Here is a 22,842-nt window from a genome sequence, read left to right on the forward strand (position 1 = left end):
GTTGGTCTATAAATTGTTGAGTGATAGCGGGGTTAGCAGGTTTAACAAGGAGGATGAAAAGATAATTAAACTGAAAAGACAGAGTGGAAGGTATTCTTGTTTGCCAAAGGGTTTATTCAGAAAGGATCAAAACTTTCAAAGACTTGCAAGTAATTTCCCATATATTAATCAATATTTTAAAAAAAAAAGAATATAAACAAATATTAACACTGTTCAACAAGATATAGCTTTCTAACTTGAATTGAAAATCCTACAATGTTATACCGTACCATATATACTATCTTCCGTGTTTATACGATGTGTATAAATCCAACTCTGATAATATGTCAATACGTATACATTCAAATTTTTCTAGAGGTTTTTTTTTTTTTTGGGAGTCCTTTGTATAATTATGTACAAACATTTGATCTTCATATTTCTAGTGAATTTTTTATATATTTGATCATGAAACCAAAAATTCAGAAAGCAAATAAACTTCACAAAAACAAAAGCTGATTAACTTCCATAAAACAAAATCTACACTCCACTCACGTGCCCTCAAATACATAATCAAACCCAAACAACATCAACAACAAATCTTATTCAAGAACAGCAACAACAACAATAACCAGAAGAACACACATCAAGGGTACACCTTGAACCTAGCTAGTTAAGGACACTGGAAACAAGTGGGGACCTTTTTCCCACAGTAGTTGAGAAGAAGGCTAAGAGCAAGAGGGACATTAAGGTGGAGGCCAAGAAGGTTAGCCTTAATGGTAGTGCAAAGGCAAGCAGCAGACTCAAGATCAAGTAGATTTTCAATGAGTGTACAACATGGTTTCTTTGGAGGGTTTCCAATGGTGGCAATTAATAGGCCATTGAGAACAACAGCACAAACACCAAGCTTGAGAGCATCCACCGGGCACTTGCCCTTAGGTTTAGGGGTGGGATGAGGACATGAAGTTGCAAGGTTAGTGGGGAGAAGGTTGAGGATGAGGAAGAGAGTTAGTAGTGATGATGGTGTTGTTGTTTTGGAAGCCATGGCTTGTTTGCTTTTTTTCAATAATTCTTTCTTTTGTAGGTTTTAGAGAACGAATGGTGCTTTGATGGCGGTGGAAGGGAATGAAACGTGACGTTTGTTTGGAGTGGCTTGTCATGCAATTAGCTTGTATTTATAAGGTATAATTGCCATACAGGTCCTTGTAATTGATAATCAATACATAGATAGACCAGATCTATCTGAACAAGTTTCTTATAGAAAGAACCTTGAAAATCTCAAACGCTTGATCAGGAAAATTCATGCAAGCTCAAGAAAACCAGAATAAAAAGTAAAAAGCGAAGCCATGTCGGAAAAAAAGATGATACCGATTGTATATTGCTCGGATGCCTCTCAAATCACATACATAGAAAGATAAGATCAAGTACATCAACTTCCTTATATAAACTTTTAAATCAAAAACACACTCAAAGAAGCAGGAAAATTCTAACATCAATCATAACTCACATAAAAAAACATACATTCTTACATAAGAGCCCATATATTCTATCATCGTGAAAGTTCGGTGATCGAATTGAACTCGAACCTCGCTCGATCACACCACACGCGTCAATTGTTCCTCAGCTGCACCGCTTGAGTCAATTCCTTGCCTCGAACTTGATATAAAAACCCTTGATCATCAAATCTCGACCCTTCGTAACAAACACAACCCACATCTCTTTGAATGCCTCGAACTTAAGCACCTTGCCATGATAGATGAGATCTTGGCCACACGATCTTTCGCTAATCTTGTTGCTGAGATTAATTCTCCCTGCCTCAAACTATGAACTTACTTGATCTTCAAATCCTGACCATCCATTACATTCCCACCGATTCTTCAACTGATTTAACTGACTTTCAAACATTGGAAAAGACTAACTTACCCTCGGCTTCTTAACAAAAGACACCAGGACACACTGTGTTGCAGCTTCACTGCTTCCTCTCTGCAATTGTAATTAATCTTCAATCAATTTCAACAGTAATTGTGTACTTTCTGCCTTTTTAGACCTTGTAATACTTTTAGGTACATTTAACTCCTCATATTTGATCGAGTTGGGACTCTCGAGTCCGAGGCGTAGATGGCGTTATCTTCGCCGTTTCTTTTGAGCTAGCATGGTTTTAAATATTCGCTGTTAGGTACAATTAAGTCTTTATATTTGATCGAGTTGGGTCTTTTTCGTCCCCTATTTTGTAATAAAAAAAGTCACATTCGCCGTTAGGTACAATTAAGTCCTCATATTTGATCGATTTGAGACTTTTTAGTCCCCCAATTTCGTAATAAAAAAAGTCACGTCGGCGCAAAAGAAACGGCAAAGTTAACGTCATCTATGCCGCGGACTAGAAAGTCCCAATTTGATCAAATATGAGGATTTAAATGTACCTAAAAGTATTATAAGGACTAAAAGGGCAGAAAGTACACAATTACAGGGACCTGTATGGCAATTAAACCTATTTATAATAATTAATTTGATAGGTAATATCCACACAAGCATTAAATAAAATTTAAAATATAAAACACATTAATTACCATATTATCACATTCACATGAGCAACATGTAAGTAAATACAACCAAAATGAACTTAATTTATACATATAGTGCCATGGTCATAATGCCCCAATAGTGCACTTAAATTCTATAATAGAAAATGTCTCATGTATATATATATATATATATATATATATATACTTTACATACACAAAATAATTTTAAGAAAAGAACAACCACAATTATAGATCTTTGAAAAATAAATTTTTATCTATACTATATATTAATTTCATTCTTTGATGGTTTTAAAAACTGACACGTGATGAACTTAATATTAAGGGTTTAATAGTCCGCATGAGAAGCAATCCTAACATCTTCCAAATATTTTAAAAAAAAATGAAAGCTCATTTTTCCACCATTATTGTCCATATTCATGTCTCTTTTAATGTGAAATATTAAAGAATTAATGCCATCTGAAGAGGAGAAAACCTCTCCAACTTCTCTGACGACCTTCTTCCCCCTCTCTCCCTTATTTTCCGTTGAACCTCTTTTGGCAGTTAAAAAAACCAAGATCCACCCACCCTAGATCTCCATTCCCCACCCCCCCTCCTCTCTTCCTCCTCCTCCTCCGATCATCACTGTCGCACTAGATTTGTCGTCAGATATGCCGCTGACCGACCTCTCAACCAATCTGGCTCTATTATTTTTATTTTTTAAATTTTTTTTTTATTTTTCTTCACAGGGGTAGGAATGGTGCGCCAATCTCACCACATTACACTAGATCTACCGTCGGCCTGCCTCTCCACCGATCCGGTTCTGGTTTATTTGTCTTCATTATTATTTTTTTAATTTTGGTTTGTTTCTTCACAGGGGTAGGATATAAGAGGAACAAAAAACAAAAAAAGTTACCATTTTTTTCAAATTTTATTTGTTAATTTATCTTTCACTCCATTAATTATGATTTAATATTTTATTTTGTTGTTTTATTATTTTTTTTAAAGGTACTAGATTGGAGAAAAATATTGCAAAGACCACTTTTTCCTATTTAAATATCTTCTCTTTTAATGTTTATTCAAGATTTGAGTTGGTTTTTTTTCCTTTATTTAGAGAATAAGGTGAATAAGGTATAAAACTAATGAAAATTATTTATTTAATTATTTATTTATTATTCCTTAATATTCTCTCTATTTTTATTTATTTGTGGATACGAAAAATAATTAATGTGTTTACTTTTAAGATCCCAAAATACATGGCAATGTAAAACAATATTTATGTGAAGGGCTCTGTCACATTCTTTTGAAAATACTGGAAAAGTATTGTAAGAATAAAGCTAGAAAAATATAAAAAAAAATCATATAATTAGATTAAATTGATAACATAAATTATAATAATTAGTAGAATTAATTTGATTTTGAAATGCTAAGAATGCTCAATGGAAAGAAAATGAAACTAAATAAATGAATATATATATATATATATATATATATATATATATATATATATATATTATAACCCATTTATATTAATAGATCTTTAGTCTTTTGTTAATATTAAGTTTCATACAATATTTGTCGATACAGAGAATAACCAATGCCTTTACTTTTAAGCTTTTAAAATATGTAGCAATAAAAAATAGTATTATGTGAAACGCTCTTCCACATCCCTTTAAAAATACACCTGAAGTATTGTAAGAATAATGTTAAAAAGATTGAAAAAAATAATTAGATTAAATTTATAACATAAATTCTAATAATTAGTTAAATTAATTTGATTGTTGAAATGCTAAGAATAGAGGACTATTTATCTATGGATGCCCATAGATAAGAAATCTATGGGCATCCACAACAACCATTAGATCATCATCTAACGGTTGTTGTTGTTTTATTATATTACTAACCCCGTTGGTGGGGTTTACTAATCCCGTAGGTGTGGTTTACTAACCACACCTACGGGGTTACTAATGAAACCAATATATTTGTTATCTATGAACTTCTATAGATGATTGTGGGCTCCTTCTTTCTCACCCGGTATTTTAATAAGGTTCGACCGATTAAGAATTATGGATCATAAATCAAATTTTCATATTTTGTAGACTTCAAGATGTTGTTTGGGTTTGATTATGCATTAATTAAGTGTATGTGTGTGGAGTATAGTTTTTGTTTTATGGAAGTTGATTAGCTTTTGTTTTGTGAAGTTTATTTGCTTTTCTGATGTTTTTTTCATGAAAATATATTCAGAAATTCATTTGAAATGTGAAGATCAATATTATTTGCAGATAATTGAACCAGGGACAGAACCAAGACTTATTCATAGGGGGGGTTGAGGGTAAAATGTTAAAAAAAACTATTTTAGTCAACATAACAATTGTATTCGATATAAAATAGTGCGATATTGTGAAATTTAATTAAATCAATTACAAAATACATAAAACGTTTATCTACGCACGCTCGAGCTAGAATTGTCATCTGTATGACACATGCTACTCAGAGGAGGTAACTGAATACGACGAGTTTGCATTTTTCGAAAATATTGTAGAATCGCCTCATTGTCAATAGTTGCAAAAACCTCTTTCTCAATATAGACAATCATGCATTTGCTATATAGATTTAACACTAAACATATATACATTATGAATTTATGATACATATTAATATTTGATATTTAATATTTTCAACATTTTAACTCATTAAGGTATTAATCGAACACATTGTAGGCATATTTATAAAAATGATGTTTATCATTCATGTTCTATTTAATTCACCCATAAATTCAATTAATAAAATTTTTATAATTTTTTAAATTTATTTAAATGTTAATTTATATTTTAGTTTATAAAAATTAAGTGTCAAACAATAATTTTTAAAAAATTCTACTAATAATATAATTTTATATATTATATAAATTAATTGGTTTTTTAAAGTAATTTATGACATATTCATAGATTTAATAATATTTTTTGTAAATATTTTAAAAAAATATTATTATATTAGACTATAGCTATTAATTTGTAAAAAATGATTTGTTTTTAAATAAAAATAAAAACCTAAAAAATTATTTACAAAAAATAAAAAAAATTATATGAAGATATAGTGATAAAGAGAGATATTTAAAAAATAAAAAAAAATCTATGGAGAATTAAAGATAGAGAGAGAGATTTAAAAAAATAAAAATAAAAAAAATCTTTGAATATATATATATAGACAAGTAAAAAGGTGAGAGGGGTCGGCGGGGCGAGGGGGCGGACTCGGCGGAGAGAGATTGTGTGTGTGTGTGTGTGTGTGTGTGAGAGAGAGAGAGAGAGAGAGAGAGTATAAGGGAGAGAGTGGGGGTCAGCCTACAGGGGTCCGAGTCCTGGGTCAAGAGTGAAGTCGCTGGAGGTCCGGAGGAGGGGCTACTGGCCGGGCCGAGGGGGGTTGATTCTGTGTTTTCAGGCCAAGCAAAGAACATCTCCGGTGCCGAGGGGGGGCTGAAGCCCCTGCTAGCCCCCCTTGGTTCCGTCCCTGAATTGAACAAAGGACTCCACAAAATTCTCTAGAAAAATTTGAATGTATATTTGACATATATATATTACCATAGTTGAATTTATGCATATCTTTTGCACACCCAGTAAATCCATATGGCAAAATGAATACGAGTCCTAATTAAGTCTGTTGAATAGTGTTAATATAGTGTTAATATATATATATATATATCATAGAGTGATTGACCAAAATATTGATTAATATTAATATGGATTCACACAAGCTGTAGGATTAATGTTTTTATGTATTCTTTTCTGTCAAACGAGTGATTAACTAAAAATATATGATTAATGTGGGTACAAATAATAAGAGGATAGATCAGTTAAATTAAATTAAATTAAATATAACTTTAAAGTAATCTCTCTCTTTCTGAAAAATTGATAGCTTATAATAAAAAATAATTGTTCTTACTTTCGTTTTAGAGAAATAAAATAAAATAAGACAATATATATCTTAAATTTTTTTAACCAATTCTATTCTATTGTTTGCTGTAATATTTTTTTTACTATTATCAAACACTTTATTCTCTCCTATATGAAAGATTAATATTATGGGAAAATAATTAATGAAATAATAATTGGGAGTAGTTTTGAAGAAAATTAAGTGTGGTTTGGTCAAATGCCCCTTTAATATAATATATTAAATATTTTTAATTTCTTAATCCTAATGTTAATATCTTGAAGGACATTCATCTAAAATGGAAAGGAATAGTATTATAATATTAATATGTAATTACCTATTAGTCCCTCTATAGTCTGCACATGCCCTAAAAATTCCTTAAAATATGCTTATCCCTCAAAGATCCCTTTTTTCAATAAAATCTCCATCAAGTCTAGATCCCAGTAATGGAGATGACTGTGCAGTTAAGTGGCAGTGGAAATGACCTCTTTGCCCCTTGTTCAACTTCCATTCTTCTTCTCTTTTTTCTTTCGCCGATGACTTTCTTTGGGAGATGTTGGCAACTGGAGTTCTCTTCGCACTCTCGGTTTTTTACTGAAGTTCCCACAAACTCATGAGCTTTCCGGCAAGCCAAAAAGCACCTTGTTTAACTTCCATTCTTCTTCTCCTTCTTCTTTCGCTGACGACTTTCTTCGAGAGATTTGCTAACCGAAGTTCTCTTCGCATATTCGGCTTTCGACCAAAGTTCCAACAAACTTGTGAGCTTTTTGCAAGCCAAAAACAAAGTGAAAAGGTAAGGAGAAATCGCTCAAGTTTCTGCATATTATTATTATGTGCTTTTCGTGTGTTTTTTTTGGTTTCCTGTGTAGAATCTGACTTTCGGCGGTGTTTAGAGGGTTTCAGGCTTTCCTGTGTATTATTTGGAGTTTTTGGATTTTTCTGTGTAATATACATTTCTTCTTGTGTAAAATCTGACTTTCGGCCGTGTTTAGAACGATAATGGGTTTCAGGCTTTCCTCTTTCTCCAATAGTTCAAGATTGGAGACAGTATCCTGGCGTTTAGGCCTGAGGAGGTATGAGGACGTTGCAGTCATTATGGGCGTCCCCTGCGTGGGAGACATTGTCTCCTTCATGATCACCATCTTCATGACCACCATCATCGTGTTCTTCATGACCACCATCTTCTTGCCAAACATCTTCGCGAACACCTCCCAGAATGACAGAAAGAAGGAGGTAAAGAAGAAGAACAACGACAAGGAGAAGAGAAGAAGAAAAAAGGAGAAACGAATGGCATTTATGCCATTGTAGAGAAAAAAGAGTAATGAATGGCACGACAGGGATTCAAAAGGAAGCTGTGGAAAAAGGAGGTACTATATAGGAAGTGCAAATGTCAGAGGAACCGTAGAGGAAAAATGAAACTTTGTAAGGATTTATAAATAATTTCCCCTAAAATTAATTTAAAAATATGAATTAGATGTAAATTAACATTACTAGTAGGGCGGCCCGTGCTTACGCTATGGGTATTTGTAAATCTATAAATCCATTTCATATTTAAGTCCATATAATTCTCTTTCACTCACATCTTTAATGATAATATTATAAACATTCTGAAGATGCCTTGTAGCCCCCAAAGCTGCTTCATTTTCCCCTTCTTTCTTTAAATACGTCTTAAATCCAGATTGCTCATGTTTTCCAAGTATGTCTTCAAATTTAACTTTTGCTACAAAAGTTGGTGCATGATTTGGGCCGCTTTTCTCATATTCATAACTTGCTGGAGGTAATTTTAATTTTTCAAGTAATTCCTTCAACATTACTTAAAATTGCGCTGTAACAATGATAGGTTCTTGATTTTTCATTTGTTAAAAATTTTACCTGTAAATAAATTTAATTATCATAATGTTATAAACAAATATAAATGAAAAAAAAACTAAGAATAATAAAGTAGAAGAATTTTTTTAGGTTTTTTTGCGTATAAAAAAGATAATATGTTTAATTTTAAACTATATGTTTTAAAAAAATTAACAAATTATTCATAATGTATAGTACCCTATTTAGTCCCTCTAGTATATCGAAATGACCCTTTAGTTCCTCTATTATTTTTTGTCCTTGTGGGATCCCTCTATGTTTGGATCAATGTAGCCCCTGACCCTAACGCCCGTGAGTTTTTCCGTTGGCGAGGTTGGTGTGGCATTTTTCATGATAAAAAATTGTTATAATACCCACTTTAGTCACTCTATTATTTTGAAATGACCATGTAGTCCCCTATTATTTTTCGCCGTTAAAAAGTCCCTCTAATAGGGGACTAAAGGGCCATTTAGAAATAATAGAGGGACTAAATTGGGTATTATACCTCAAAAATTAATAAATAGAGGGACTTTCTAAGGGCAAAAATTATAAGAGGACTAAAGGGCCATTTTGAAATAATAGAGGGACTAAACTGTACCTTAATTTTTTGGAGTAATTCTCTATACAGTCATTGTACTTTTCAAAAAGTACCCTTTTAATCCTTATATTTTTTTTTGTGCTCCTTTCAGGTTCCTATACTATTTCAAATGTGCCCAATTGATCCATTTGAGAAGGCCGTCATGCTTGTCATCTATTTATGCTGATGTGGCCAACACGTGGCTTTCTTTACATCGTCAACGCCAGCATAAATAGATGGTAAACATGACGACCTTCTCGAATTAGACCAATTGGGCACATTTGAAATAGTATAGGGACCTGAAAGGAGCACAAAAAAGCATGAGAATTAAAAAGTTACGTTTTGAAAAGTACAGGGATTGCACGGAGAATTATAACTAATTTTTTTAATCGTAAAAATGCCAGGTCAGCCTAGCAGACGAAAATTAGACGGGCATTAGGAAGAGTGACTTCTTTTTCCAAACTGAATAATACAGGAATCCCATAAGGGCAAAAAAATAATAGAGGGACTAAAGGGTCATTTCGATATATTAGAGAGACTAAACTGGGTATTATACCTATTCCAAAAAAAATCCAAATATAAACTTAGATAAAATATCCAAATAAAAACTCAAATTTTATTATAAATAATAAAACTAACTAAAAAAATTATATATATATAGATGCATATAAATAGTTTTTTTTAAAAAAATCAGATAATATAAATGCAACATTTAAGACTAACAAAGAATCTATACATACCTACCTTTCTATTATTGTTAAAGTTCGAGATTCTTTCATTCTAAATATGTATAGAAAGATTTTAAAAGCTGTAAAGATTTTTTAAAATTAAAAAATTTAAACTGTTTCATCAGTTTAATTTTACGTTAAATGATTCAAATAGGTTTTGACTTTTTAAACCTGTATTAAAGACACCCTAATACATTTATTAAACTTTATCATAGTATTATGCATTGACATTGATATTCTTGGCAATATTTTGTTCGATGTGTTTCCTTGTGAATCAATGTACATTGCATGCATGAAAGCTAGTATAAAGCCATTGATTTGAATGTAATTCCTTACTTGCATTGAGAAAAGAGCATTGTGCACATGGAAAAGAGTAATAAACAAATGAGAAAAAACTAATCAGAGTATGTGAAGACAAACAAATATACAATTAACATGAATTAACTCTAATTTTAAAAAAATATTGTGTGCCAAGTTCATTGCACTTTCCTATTTTTTAATGAAAAAAAAATACCATTCTCTGGAACCAACCTAAATAAATAAATAAATTAAAGCTAGTCTATGCAAAGGCCACATTGGGCTTATGGCGACATTTCATATCATGTCTCATTCCATATCATGTCTTTTGAAGACAAATGTATCAAGCTTAAGTTTCTATCTTTATTAATAAACAATTAAATAATAATATATAAAGATTCATGACCATGAATTATGTAATAATTAAAAAACTAAATTATTAATATAAAAATAACTACTTTTTATATCATAAATAACATGCTCTATATGTTTCATTTACATATTATATTTTTATAATATATATATTAATTTATTTAGTTTATTTTTCTTTCTATTAAGCATTCTTAGTATTTCAACATTCAAATTAATTTAAATAATTATTATAATTTATGTTATCAATTTAATCTAATTAAAATATATTTTTTATTTTAGCTTTATTATTACAATACTTTAGTTGTTTTTAAAAAGATGTGAACACATAATACTATTAATTATTATTATGTATTTTGGAAGCTTAAAAGTAAAAGGTTTTCATTATTCTTTGTATCTACAAATATTGTATGAAAAATAAAATTAACAAACGACTAAAAAACCATTAGTTTGTGTTTGATTGCGCTTTTTTCCCTGGGAAAATTTTCCACGGGTTATTTTTCAACTAAATAGACTATCTGTTTACCGAAATTTTTCGTGAAAAGTTTTTCCACAAACTCTATCACTTAATCCTATTCTCTCTCAAATCAATGAAAAATTTTTCTAGCCTCCACCATGGGAAAAGTTTTCTAAGGAAAAACGTAAGGGGCTATGTAAAAAAAATGTGTGATTGAAATATTTAAAATAACTTTTCTTTTAAAAATTTTAAAGAAAAGTTTTTCCTTTTCTTTTAAATTTTAAAAAAAAGATAAATTATATAAATGATAATATTTTAAATAAATTAATCCAGATCAGTGAACAGATCCCGCGCCGTTTTGATGGTAAGATTCAATTTCAGGTAGTGTTGTTTATAATTTTAATAATTTTTTAAAAAAAAATTCATGGAAAATGTGATTTTTTTCCAGGGAAAATTGATGCAATCAAACAACAAATCATGTTTTTTCCTTGGAAAATAAAAGCAATCAAACAACAAAATCTGAATTTTCTATAGAAATTTTTTTATTTTCTAGTTAGAAAATAATGCCAATCAAATGACTATATTTTCATTTTTCATGTAAGATTTTTCCATGAAAAAATATTCCATGAAAAATTTTCTTTTCCCGTCATTGTCCATGTTGCCAATCAAACACAACCTTAATATATATGGGTTATAATATATATATATATATATATATATATATATATATATATATTAATTGAGGGTGACTTATCTATGAATGTCTATATATAAGAAATCTATGGACGTTTACAACAACCGTTAGATCATCATCTAACGGTTGTTTTATTATATTACTAACCCCGTAAGTGTGGTTAGCGAGCTAACCACACTTACGAGGTTAGCAATGAGGCAGCTTAGCATCACCATTGGCCCTTGAAATTTTAAATATTATATTATTATATAAAAAATCATATAATTAGATTAAATTGATAACATAAATTATAATAATTAGAAAAAAAAATAATTTGAATTTTGAAATGCTAAGAATGGCTCATGATAAGAAAAGGAAACTAAATAAATTAAAATGGCAAGACATCATTGTTTATATATGTTTTTCTTACCCGAGATAAGTTTATTTCAAAAAAAATTCAAAAAAATAAAAAATAAAAAAGGAATGTTAATTATCCGGATATTCAATTTTTTCGGATATTCAAATTAGGAAAAAACAAATGAATAATTTAAAAAAAGTGATAAATCCTAAGGAAAATATATAATCTCACAATATCATTTTTTTGGGATAATTAAAAAATATATCCTTATCTAGAGATGGTTAGGATTAAAAAAATTCAGATTTATTATAAATAGTTAATAAATAAATCTGAGAATTAAAAAATAATAATAAATATTTAAAATAAAAATGAATAATTATGTATTTTTTAAATTCAAATTAAAAAATCCCGGGATTTGAGGGGAAAAAAAACAAACTAAATGAAGCAAACAAGAAAATCATATCAAAATGAAAATAAAGAAGAGAGGAAAGGAAGTGAGATCACAAAAAAAAAACAGAGAGAGGAAAAAAAAGGAGACGGGAGAGAAAAAGAAGAGCTGGAGGGAAAAAAAGAGGCTAAGGAAAAAAAAGAAGAAGAGCCGAGACAAAGTGACAAAGAAAGAAAAAAAAGATAAGAAGGAGAGCCAGAAGAAGAAGATTGAAGAAGGAAGTCGCTGGAGAATGGTTGACGATGAGGTGCAAGGTTGCTCAACCAAAGTTCACCAACGAGGTACTGAGATTCATCTCCATAGTAGAGGTATATGTTTTACACTAAAAGAGATTTAAAAGAAAAGCATGCAAGTTAGTTCTAAAGCCATGAAGCATGCAAGTTAGTTCTAAAGCCATGAAGCATGCAAGTTAATTCTCAAGCTATACATGCTTGAACGGTGGTGGGTCCTCTTGTTCTTGATTTTTTTTTTACAAACCATATGCTATGCACGAATATATATGCATGTATGTATGAACACTGCAACTCTTTTCAAAGCAAGCAAGCATGTCCTTCATATATTGCATGCCAGTATGCTTTCCTACATGTGTTTTCACTACTTCTGACCGCCATCACGAAAAAGTGAGAAAAAGCTAAGGATGAGAAGAAGCACAGCATGGCGATGACGATATATGGCTTATGCCGCTGTCACTACCCTGGCTAAGGATGAGAAGGAGGACAGCGTGGTGGTGACGATATATGGCTTTTGCCGCCGTCACCACCCTAGCAGAGCCCAAGAAGTCAACATTCTCCATATACTTAAGAGGTTCGTTGAATGGCCATTGCTTCAAGGAGGTAGATGGTCTTATGAAATTCCATACAAAGAAAATAATCCATGCATGCTCTTATATATATTTTGGTTGCCAATTCCATGCAAAAATGCCTAGACTTTTCTTAAAGAAAATCTTTGTTATCCCATGTCCATCTCTTTCATGATGGATCCCACTTACATATGACACCTATATTTTGGCATGTCTGATGCAAAACCATGCGCCGCTCTTTCTTTGATAAACAATAGTATGCATGCATATTTCGCTTAGGAAAATCAAGTATGCTTCATCTATCATGTTATGCTCACATGCATCCTTCTTCTTCTTGGCCCTGCTAATGTGTAAACATGAACCAAAATTAATATACTTCATGCATATATTCATGCCATTCATTGTACTGAAGTTTTCTCTTGGTTCATATAAAAAAAATAATAATAAAAGAAAAGACAGAAAGAAAAATTTTAAGGACACATATGCAAAATTGTGAAAATGTGTCAAAATATGAAAGCTCGAGGGTTTCACTACAAAAGCCATGAAAAATATGAAAGTATGAAAGTTTGGGGGTTTATTTACAAATCTGATAAAATGAAAAAAATGAAAAGTTAGAGGGTCTAAATGCAAAAACAAAACGAAACAAAGAGTTTTTAGCAAAGATGAGGGGTATTTTGGTAATTTCACAAGACCCCCTTAAGCTTACCATGATGTCTAATGCATGGTGACTGTTCTCCTTCAGAGGCCCTCTACATTGCCTCTTGACAGCCACGGAAGTGGATGGACTATTGAAGACTCTTAAAAAAAACTTTCTTGAAGCTTGTTATGGCGTCCAATGCATGGCGACTGCTCTCCTTGAGAGGGTCTCTCCTTTGCCTCTTGACAGCCACACAAGCTAAAAGAGTTAAAGCAAGTGTTGAAGAATCAAGATGTAAAAAAAAAAAAAAAATCAAATGAATGCTAAATGAACTCAGTGGTCTCAAGGCATCAGAAGTTAACACTCAACGAGTTTCACATGTTAATAAAAAAAGAGGAAAAAAATCAAATGAATCGACAACTGAACTCAGTGGTCTTAAGACATCAGAAATTGAAGATTTAAAGAGTTTCACAAGTTAAGACCTGGAAGAAAATTAAAGAAAATCAACGCTTTCTTCCATTAGAGAATCCATGACTTGAAATCCAAAATCAAATCCAAGATGCAAACTTAAAATGTCCAAGTTCTAAGTTTTAAGTAAATCAACAAATGGGCTCAATAACCTCAAGGATAAAGCGTTGAAGAGTTCACAAGTTGTAAAAAAAGCTTCACAAGCATGAAAGTCGAAGCTTATGAAAATTCAAATCAAGTTCCAAACCAAATAAAAAAAATGAAAAAAAATACAAATTCAAATGTCCAAGATACCAAGTTTCAAATGAATCAACAAATGAGCTTGACAACCTCAAGGATAAAGCTTGAAGAGTTCACAAGTTGCAGAGCTTCACAAGCATAAAAGCCAAAGTTTATAAAAATTCAAATCAAGTTCCAAATAAATCTAAACTACAAAAATCAAACGTCCAAGTTTCAAATGAATCAACAAAGAGCTCAACAACCATAAGGTTAAAGTGTTGAAGAGTTCAGAAGTTGCAAAAAGTTTCAAGAGGTTGAAAGACGAAGCTTATGAAAAGTCAAATAAAGTTCCAAATCGATCTAAGATGCAAAAATCAAACATCCATGTTTCAAATGAATCAATAGATAAGCTCAACAATCTCAAGGTCAAAGCGTTGGAGAGTTCACAAGTTGTAAAAAGTTTCACAAGATTGAAGGCCGAAGCTTATGAAAAATCAAATCAAATTCCAAATCAAGTCCAAGATGCAAATTCAAATATCCAAGACATAACTTCACCAGTTTCTAAATCATTCTCAAGATGCATATTTCAACCGTTGACAAAGACCAAAAGTCAACAAAAGTCAACAAAAGTCAAAGCATGTTTTTTGGCAAAATAGTCAGAAGGAGATAAAAGGCTACAATCATTGTTGCATCAAGATGATTAAATTTCAAACTTCTTGTTTTTCAATGAAGTCTATGAATTCATGTTTATTGAAATGAATAAAATTTATTTGTCGGAATCTGTTTCTTTGTTCACACTAATTTTCTTAATCGGAGGTTCTTGCGACAATGTCCAGGGTAATTAACATTAGGGGCTTGCCCCTAATGAAAGTCATGAACCCACAATCCCTTGGGGTGCGTTTGGATGACGGAATAGAAATGGGGATAGGAATGGAGGTAATGAAGAGAGGAATGTGAATGGGGGTAATGGGGAGGGATAGGAATGAAAACTGTGTTTGGTTAAAGAGGGTTATGCATTGAAAATGTAAAAAATAAGTGGAGAATATGTGAGACAATTACCTTTATACCCTTCTTAAAAAACAATTATATATATGTTCATTGAAAATTAAGAATTAATTAAATAAATAAATTATTTTATTAATACAAATAATTAATTTTATTAATTTAATTAATTAAGTTAATCAATTATTCTATTAAATTAATTAAATTATTTAATTATTTAATTAATTAATTAACACAATTAATTATTTTATTAGCTTAACTTAATTGAGTTAATTAATGAAATTAATTAAATTAATTAATTATCTTATTAATTAAGTTAATCAATTATTTTATTAACTGAATTAATTAAGTTAAAATAATTAATTATTTTACTAACTTAATTAATTAAGTTAACTACATTAATTAATTAATTTATTAATTAATTTAATTGATTATTTTATTAACTTAATTAATTAAGTTAATTAATTGTTTTATTAATTAAGTTAATCAATTATTTTATTAACTAAATTAATTAAGTTAATTAATTATTTAATTAGTTAAGTTAACACAATTAATTATTTTATTAATTAAGTTAATTAATTATTTTATTAATTAAGTTAATCGATTATTTTATTAAATGAATTGATTATTTTATTTATTAAGTTAATCAATTATTTTATTAACTAAATTAATTAAGTTAATTAATTATTTAATTAGTTAAGTTAACACAATTAATTATTTTATTAATTAAGTTAATTAATTATTTTATTAATTACGTTAATCAATTATTTTATTAACTAAATAAATTAAGTTAATTAATTATTTAATTAGTTAAGTTAACACAATTAATTATTTTATTAATTAAGTTAATACAATTAATTAATTTATTAACTTAATTAATTAAGTTAATTAAGCTAATTTGGGCAAAGATATAAATTCAACTATTGGTAATGGGTATTCCCCCCAATATGGGGGTGTGGGCTCCTTTTTTTTACCTGACCTTTAATTAGAATTGACTGGTTAAAATATGGATCACAAATCAAAATTTTAACTATTTTTTTTAGACTCCAAGGGATGGTGAGTTTATGAGTTTCATAAGAGGCAAGCCTCTAATGTTAATTACATCAGACTAATGCATGGGAACCTCCGATTAAGAACAAAGTGTGAATGAGAAACAACAAACATGAGAGAAGATAAACTTGATCAATTACATGAATTTGATTGAGAATACAAAGATTAGAAACTCTAACTCTCATAATTCCCTTTCCCTAATCTCTCTCTAGCTTTACATAATTTGAATCTATTTTGACTTTGTTCTATCCTAACTTTTCGCCAAAGATCATACTGAGGATGTCTCCTTTGACTTTGTTGACTTTGATCTTACTTTTCTTGCTTGTGTCTTGAATATCAACTGGATCACAAACTTGACTTCATTTGATTTGGGCTTTTGAAAACTCCGGCATTTCGCACTTGTGAAGCTTTCAGTCTTGGACTCATGAAGATCTTTAATCTTTGACTTTTGATGTCTCAAGATTCCTGAACTCACTTGTCCCACTATTTGAATTATTTTTAAGCCTCGACTCTCCTATGCTTTCGAGTCTTAACTTATGCATCTCTGAGTCATGGCCATTCATATGATTTCAGTCACTAACTTGATTGCTTTAACTTGTTTTTTTTTAAAAAATATTTTGTGAATTTTGAACAGTGATCCCCATTTGTTTGTGAATCATAAACTTTTTTTAAAAAAAAATTTTGGAGTTTGAAGGCTCGGTGTCTCATGCTTTGTGAAGCCTTTTTCTTCATCATTATTACCTAGGAACTTTTCCTTCACTAATTGAGTTTTTTTTTAGTCAATTTGAGAGAGTTCCTTTCCTTTTTGGCATATGAGGTGTGAGCATTGTTCAATAAGTTTTTCTTGCTCGAGAAAAACTCCCATTTGTTCGTGTGGATCTTTAAAGATTTTTTTTACTCAAATATTTTCCACTTCATCAAGAGGGGACGCAAGAGTTGATGGTCGTGAACATATTCTTCATTCACTCAAGAGAGTCTCAAGAGGTAATGAGGAAACTCTCGAAGAGAGCTCTCTACCATTACATTGGACTCAACATGAAATTTGTAGTCTTCATATGATTTTTATTCACTCAAGAGAGTCTCAAGAGATAATGAGGAAACTCTCGAAGAGAGCTCTCTACCACTACATTGGCCTCAACATGAGATTCATAGTCTTCATATTTTTTTTCTTTCACTCAAGAGAGTCTCAAGATGTAATGAGAAAACTCTCGAAGAGAGCTCTTTACCACTACATTGGCCTCAACATGAGATTCATAGTCTTCATATTTTTTTCTTTCACTCAAGAGAGTCTCAAGAGGTAGTGAGGAAACTCTCAAAGAGAGCTCTCTACCACTACATTGGTTTCAACATGAGTTTGTGGAAGTGGGTCTACAAATTCATAATAATATCCTCAACTTTCACTAAAATTTTTTTTTTTTTTTGCCATCTTTTGCATTTTAACCCCTCTCTCGTGGCATTTTTGCATATTACACATTTGAATTCCTACGAATCTAAGGATTTATGCAGCTAGGCCATATAACTTTTCACTTTTTTTTTTCACATTTGATCAAATTTGTAAATAAACCCCAAAACTCATATTTTCTCATTTTTTATAATTTTTTGCAAATAAATCCAAGACTTCACATTTTTTGCATTTTTTTGCTAATTTTGTAGATAAGTCCAAAAAAATTTCAACGCTTCATATTTTTTTCTACAATTTTCACATAAATCCTCCAACATTTCTCTTTTTCACATTCTCTAAATCTCCTTGTATTTTTGAAGCGTAGCATTAGCGTCCTCTAATCGTGGTTAATAAACACTATATGACAATGGCTTAGCTATTACATGCAAGATGTGGACCATGTCACATTAATGCATACATATATGAACATGACTATCCACTAGAAAATAAACTCTATTTCTAGGATTCATGTATTTGGGAGTGAAAAGTGGATAGAGAGAGAAATCAAAAGAGATATGTTCACATGAACGCATGATACCATGTATGCCCCATATATATTTTTTCTAAAAAACTTTAAATATATAAAGAACAATGATCATATAAAAATAAACATGCATGTATATAAAGAACCATCATCATATGCAATGATCATATAAAAGGGAACATGCATGTCATGATCATATAATAGGCATACATGCACAAACAGAAGACATTCAATGCAAAAAAATTGAGGATGAATATATATATATATATATATATATATATATATATATATATATATATATATATATATATATATATATATATTTGATTTTTGTATCGCCATGCATCCATGCGTCCATGCATATTAATCCCAGATGATTTTTAAATATCTTACCTCGTTCTTTCTCCACCCGAAGAGTGTTTTTTTTTTACTCCGTTCCTCGTATTATCTCTCCCTCTTTCTTCTCTTCTGTCTTCCTTCCTCTAGGGATCTCTCTCTCCTGTTTTTACCGTCTCTCTCCTCTCGTCACTTTCTCGCTCTCTTTCTTGCCTATCTCTTTTTCATCTCCTTCTTCTTCTCTCTCCTCCTTTTTCTCTTGATCCTTTTTTTCGGCTTTTCACCGGGTTGTTGTTTTTTTGTTTCATGAAATCCAGGATTTTTTTATTTATATTTTTATTATATTCCTCTTTTTATGAATTTTTGAATCATCATTATCCTCTTTTTTTCATGAAATTTTTTTCGATTATATATATATATATATATATATATATATATTAATCCCCTTTTTATCATTATCTTTTTTTCTTGAATAGATATATTTTTTTAACATCCGGATATTTTTTTATCCGAATCATTATTTTTATTATTTTATTTATTTATTTTTATTTTTCGGCATTTATTTACTTCTGATTTTTATTTTACTCTATTTTTTTTACTCATGGATTTTATTATCATGTATTTTAAAAAAGCAACTCCTTTTCTTTCACCAACTTTGATAAGGATATTTTTAATTTATCCAAATTTAAAAATTGGGAGATTACCTTTTTCTAGAAGGATTTATCCTTTTTCTTTTTAAAACTTAGATAAACCATAACCATATTTTTGGGATAAATATGGTTTGTTAAAAATATTGAAGATATTTTATCCTTCCTTCTCTTCATAATTTATCTCCCTCTTTTTATTCACATCATGAAATAAAATCATATTTGTATTATGAATTATATGATTAAAAAAATGATTTTATATAAACAAAGTGCCCCCTTGTAACTTCCTCACATGGAGGGAAGGTACAAGCAATCAATCTTTCTCAATAAGCTTTGAGTTTAAGGTTAGTCACTTTCTATCAATTTCTTATCATCACTTTGCTTTCTCTTGATGTTAGCATATAACCATCAAACTTGTGTCCCTTTTCATTATTATTATATATTATTATTATTATTATTATTATTACATCATCGGAGAATTTTATTGTCCTTTTTTTCCTTTTAATGATACTTGATGTAATAATCCAAGAGAGCATCTTTTCTCATGCAAAAATTAATGTCGCCTTCCTTTATCCTTTTTATTATTATGTCTATGATAATAAGATAGCACTCAATCAGTTTTTAAAAACTATCATGGCTTGTGTTGTTCGTCATGATACTTAATGAAAAAGCCCAAATAAAATATATATTGAAACCATCATGCCTTTTTATGTGCTTGATGTGAGAGCCCAGATCAGTTTTCCTATACAAGCATGGTGTCTTTTTTTCTTATCCGTACACACTTTTCCTGGAATAATATATTTTTCATATATATTATTTATTTATTTTCTTCATCCATGCATAATTTTGTGCAATGCCGATTTTTTTTTTTATATTTTGTATATATATATTTTTCCCGTCTCTGCCAGCCTCCAAAAAAAAATCTCTTGTTTAGTGATATTAAAATCTTTATTAATTGATATTATTCATCATCATTTATAAAATAATTATTACTCTTTGCATGTAGCTTTTTCAATGGCACCCATTACAAAGCGTAAAATAGTAGAACCTCTCTATGGACCATATGACGACCAAACTAAGGCTTCAGATGGGCTATCTTTCTCTCGGTATTATGCCCTCAATTCAGAAAAGGCTATCCCATATCAAGGGAGTGACTTTAATGAATGGGTCACTATACCCAGAGGACCTCATGACATTGGCAAGCTTACACCAACCGGTTTTGAAAGGAAGGGAAGTACTGAGGTAATGCTATTGAATCCATACGAAGGATCCGCCCCAAAACTTGAGTTGGAAACACTTGGTTGCCGAACCAACGATGATCCCACATTCATTATTTGGACTGAAAAACTCCCATTCGTCAAGTACACCCCATACCCAACTCGACTACAACAAGTGGGCTTTTTGAAGTTCGAAAAATCAATCAGGTAAACTTATAGATGCGGGCATCCTTGGAGCGGTGGCGGTTTCAACAGGGACATATAATTTTCACTCGTCCATAATGAAAGCGCTTATTGAGATGTGGTGCCTCAGAGACTAATACCTTCATCACTCCCTTTTTGGTGAAGTTGGACTTTCATTGTGGGATTTAAGGTGTGGAGCGGGATTACCAATTGTGGGGGAATTTTACGAAGAGTACATCCCACCAAATAGTGAATTGTATTCTCGCGAACTCGAATCTCATACCACTCTAAAGGATCTATTTGCTATTTATCAGTGGCTCTCTTGTTATGCACCCAAGAAAAACAACAAAGTCACTTATGCAGTGTGGCCAGACTTCTTCTTCAGAGAATCATATAAAACTGCAGACACTGACACTCATCCGGTCCCTCCCCGCTGTAAGAATGCAAGTTAGTCGGCTTCCTATCTCTCGTGGTTATGCTCGCTTTTATAATTCCACAAAAAGGCTTCCTCATACGTCCGGATACATTTATGATGGCGACTGAAACTAGCCAAAGGAACAAGAATTGCCTTGGCCCCCGCCAGATTTGTCTATATTTGTGCGGGTTTTGATGCCATGGTCCGACATCCTAAAGCGACCATGTGGCGCTTCGGTCTCTTTACCGTATCACTTTTTGTATGCTTGGGTCGAAGCACATTTTGCAGGAACATACTCCCGCCGCAAAACACCTAGTGACAGTATCAGAAATATCAATGGTTTGTGAGAAATCCCGACATGGCTCATATTTCGGATGTAGCAAACTAGCACATTCAATCCTCGGGAAGAGCTCGAAAATATACTAAGACGAGAGGAATATCTTATATGGCGTACCATTCACATGTAGTGAGTTTAAAAATGAAGGTTGGTTAGAAGACTACAAGGATCCGAGATGATAAAAGCTAAGTAAAACTCGTGCAGTAGTACTTTTATCTCTTTCCGTCAAAAGCATCATCCCTCTACGCCTTGGGAAAGACATCTACGCCAAAGAAGATAATCCACACCGTTTCGCTCGTCAATTTGGGTACGATCAAGCGCTTTCCAATGGACATTCATGCCAAAGCGCCCACAATCTATAGGCCTTTTGGTGAGCTAATGGTATCGATTTGCTAGAAGGAAGTCGAGATCAAAAATTCTATATTCCATCTCATGATCGCCAAGGCCATCCCTTATATATATATATGCTCATCATTGGTCAACAAGGATGCATACAATGTTGAAGTTCATTCATGTTCGCCTTATCAAAAATGACCCTTCCACAAAGAAACCTCAAGACAAGGCTTCCACCTAAAAAAACCCTCCTCAAACGAAGAAAAAGGGACCATCATGGAGAACAAATTCAACTCAGAAGGGTTGAGAGGAATCAGGCTAGGCCTTCGGAACCACAAACTTCAGTAGGGTCAAGGCATTCGGCGAAGAGAGCTCGAACCATCGAAGATGACATATCATCACGAGCTCCTTCAACACCATTATCCGTCCCACATCAAACAAATATTCAAGGTATATATATATATATATGTAGTTTTTTTTTTTTGCAATATATTTTATATATATATATTTTTTTGCAATGATATAATTTCATTCAATGCCCTCAGAACTTCATTAACCATGTTGCCTTTTATAGCCGAAGTCCCTGGCCCAAGTGAGCATGATAAGGATCAAAAGAGTATTTCCAAATCGTGGTCCGAATTCGATAGGTACCTCTTTTCAACTAATATTTCCTTTTTTTCCTTTTCCCCTTTTTGTTGTTTTTTTTTTAACTCGATTCATCTTAACATCTTTTTATTGTAGGCTTTCACCGAGCTACTCCCCAAAAGACCAACCCTTCAGGAGACGACTCTTTATCCTCAGATCATGCAGCCGATGATGACTACACTCCCATCCTTGACGCTTATCCACATGTGGGAGATTCTTATCAAGAAAAGGACTCTGAGTCTGCTGTAGCACCCCACTTCCTCAACAATTAGAGGAGAACTTGGCTCCAGAAGCAACCTTTGCTGATGATCACCAAGCAATGTCTTCTCTTCCACAACTAGAAAAACTTTAATTCCAGAGGCCGCTACTGAAGATCAACCTCAACCTCAATCTAAAGATGATTCAATCCCCAAGGTCGTGTCTATTAATAGCTCTGACAATTCTCCAGAGCATAA

The 22,842-nt window shown here is 31.4% G+C and overlaps 1 protein-coding gene across 1 annotated transcript; it reads right to left on the reverse strand.

Annotated features, from left to right (window-relative positions):
- Positions 1-649: 649 nt before the first annotated feature.
- LOC120272590 (14 kDa proline-rich protein DC2.15-like) lies at positions 650-1,021 on the reverse strand. The gene has a single exon (XM_039279457.1). It carries the CDS (start codon positions 1,019-1,021, stop codon positions 650-652), a length of 372 nt encoding a protein of 123 aa, XP_039135391.1.
- Between the last annotated feature and the right edge of the window lie 21,821 nt (positions 1,022-22,842).

The sequence above is a fragment of the Dioscorea cayenensis genome, chromosome 11, assembly GCF_009730915.1.
Source record: "Dioscorea cayenensis subsp. rotundata cultivar TDr96_F1 chromosome 11, TDr96_F1_v2_PseudoChromosome.rev07_lg8_w22 25.fasta, whole genome shotgun sequence".
NCBI classification, from domain to species: domain Eukaryota; kingdom Viridiplantae; phylum Streptophyta; class Magnoliopsida; order Dioscoreales; family Dioscoreaceae; genus Dioscorea; species Dioscorea cayenensis.

Coding starts and splice junctions, on each gene's coding strand:
- LOC120272590 (XM_039279457.1), bottom strand. CDS start 1,021: ATGGCTTCCAAAACAACAACACCATCATCACTACTAACTCTCTTCCTC.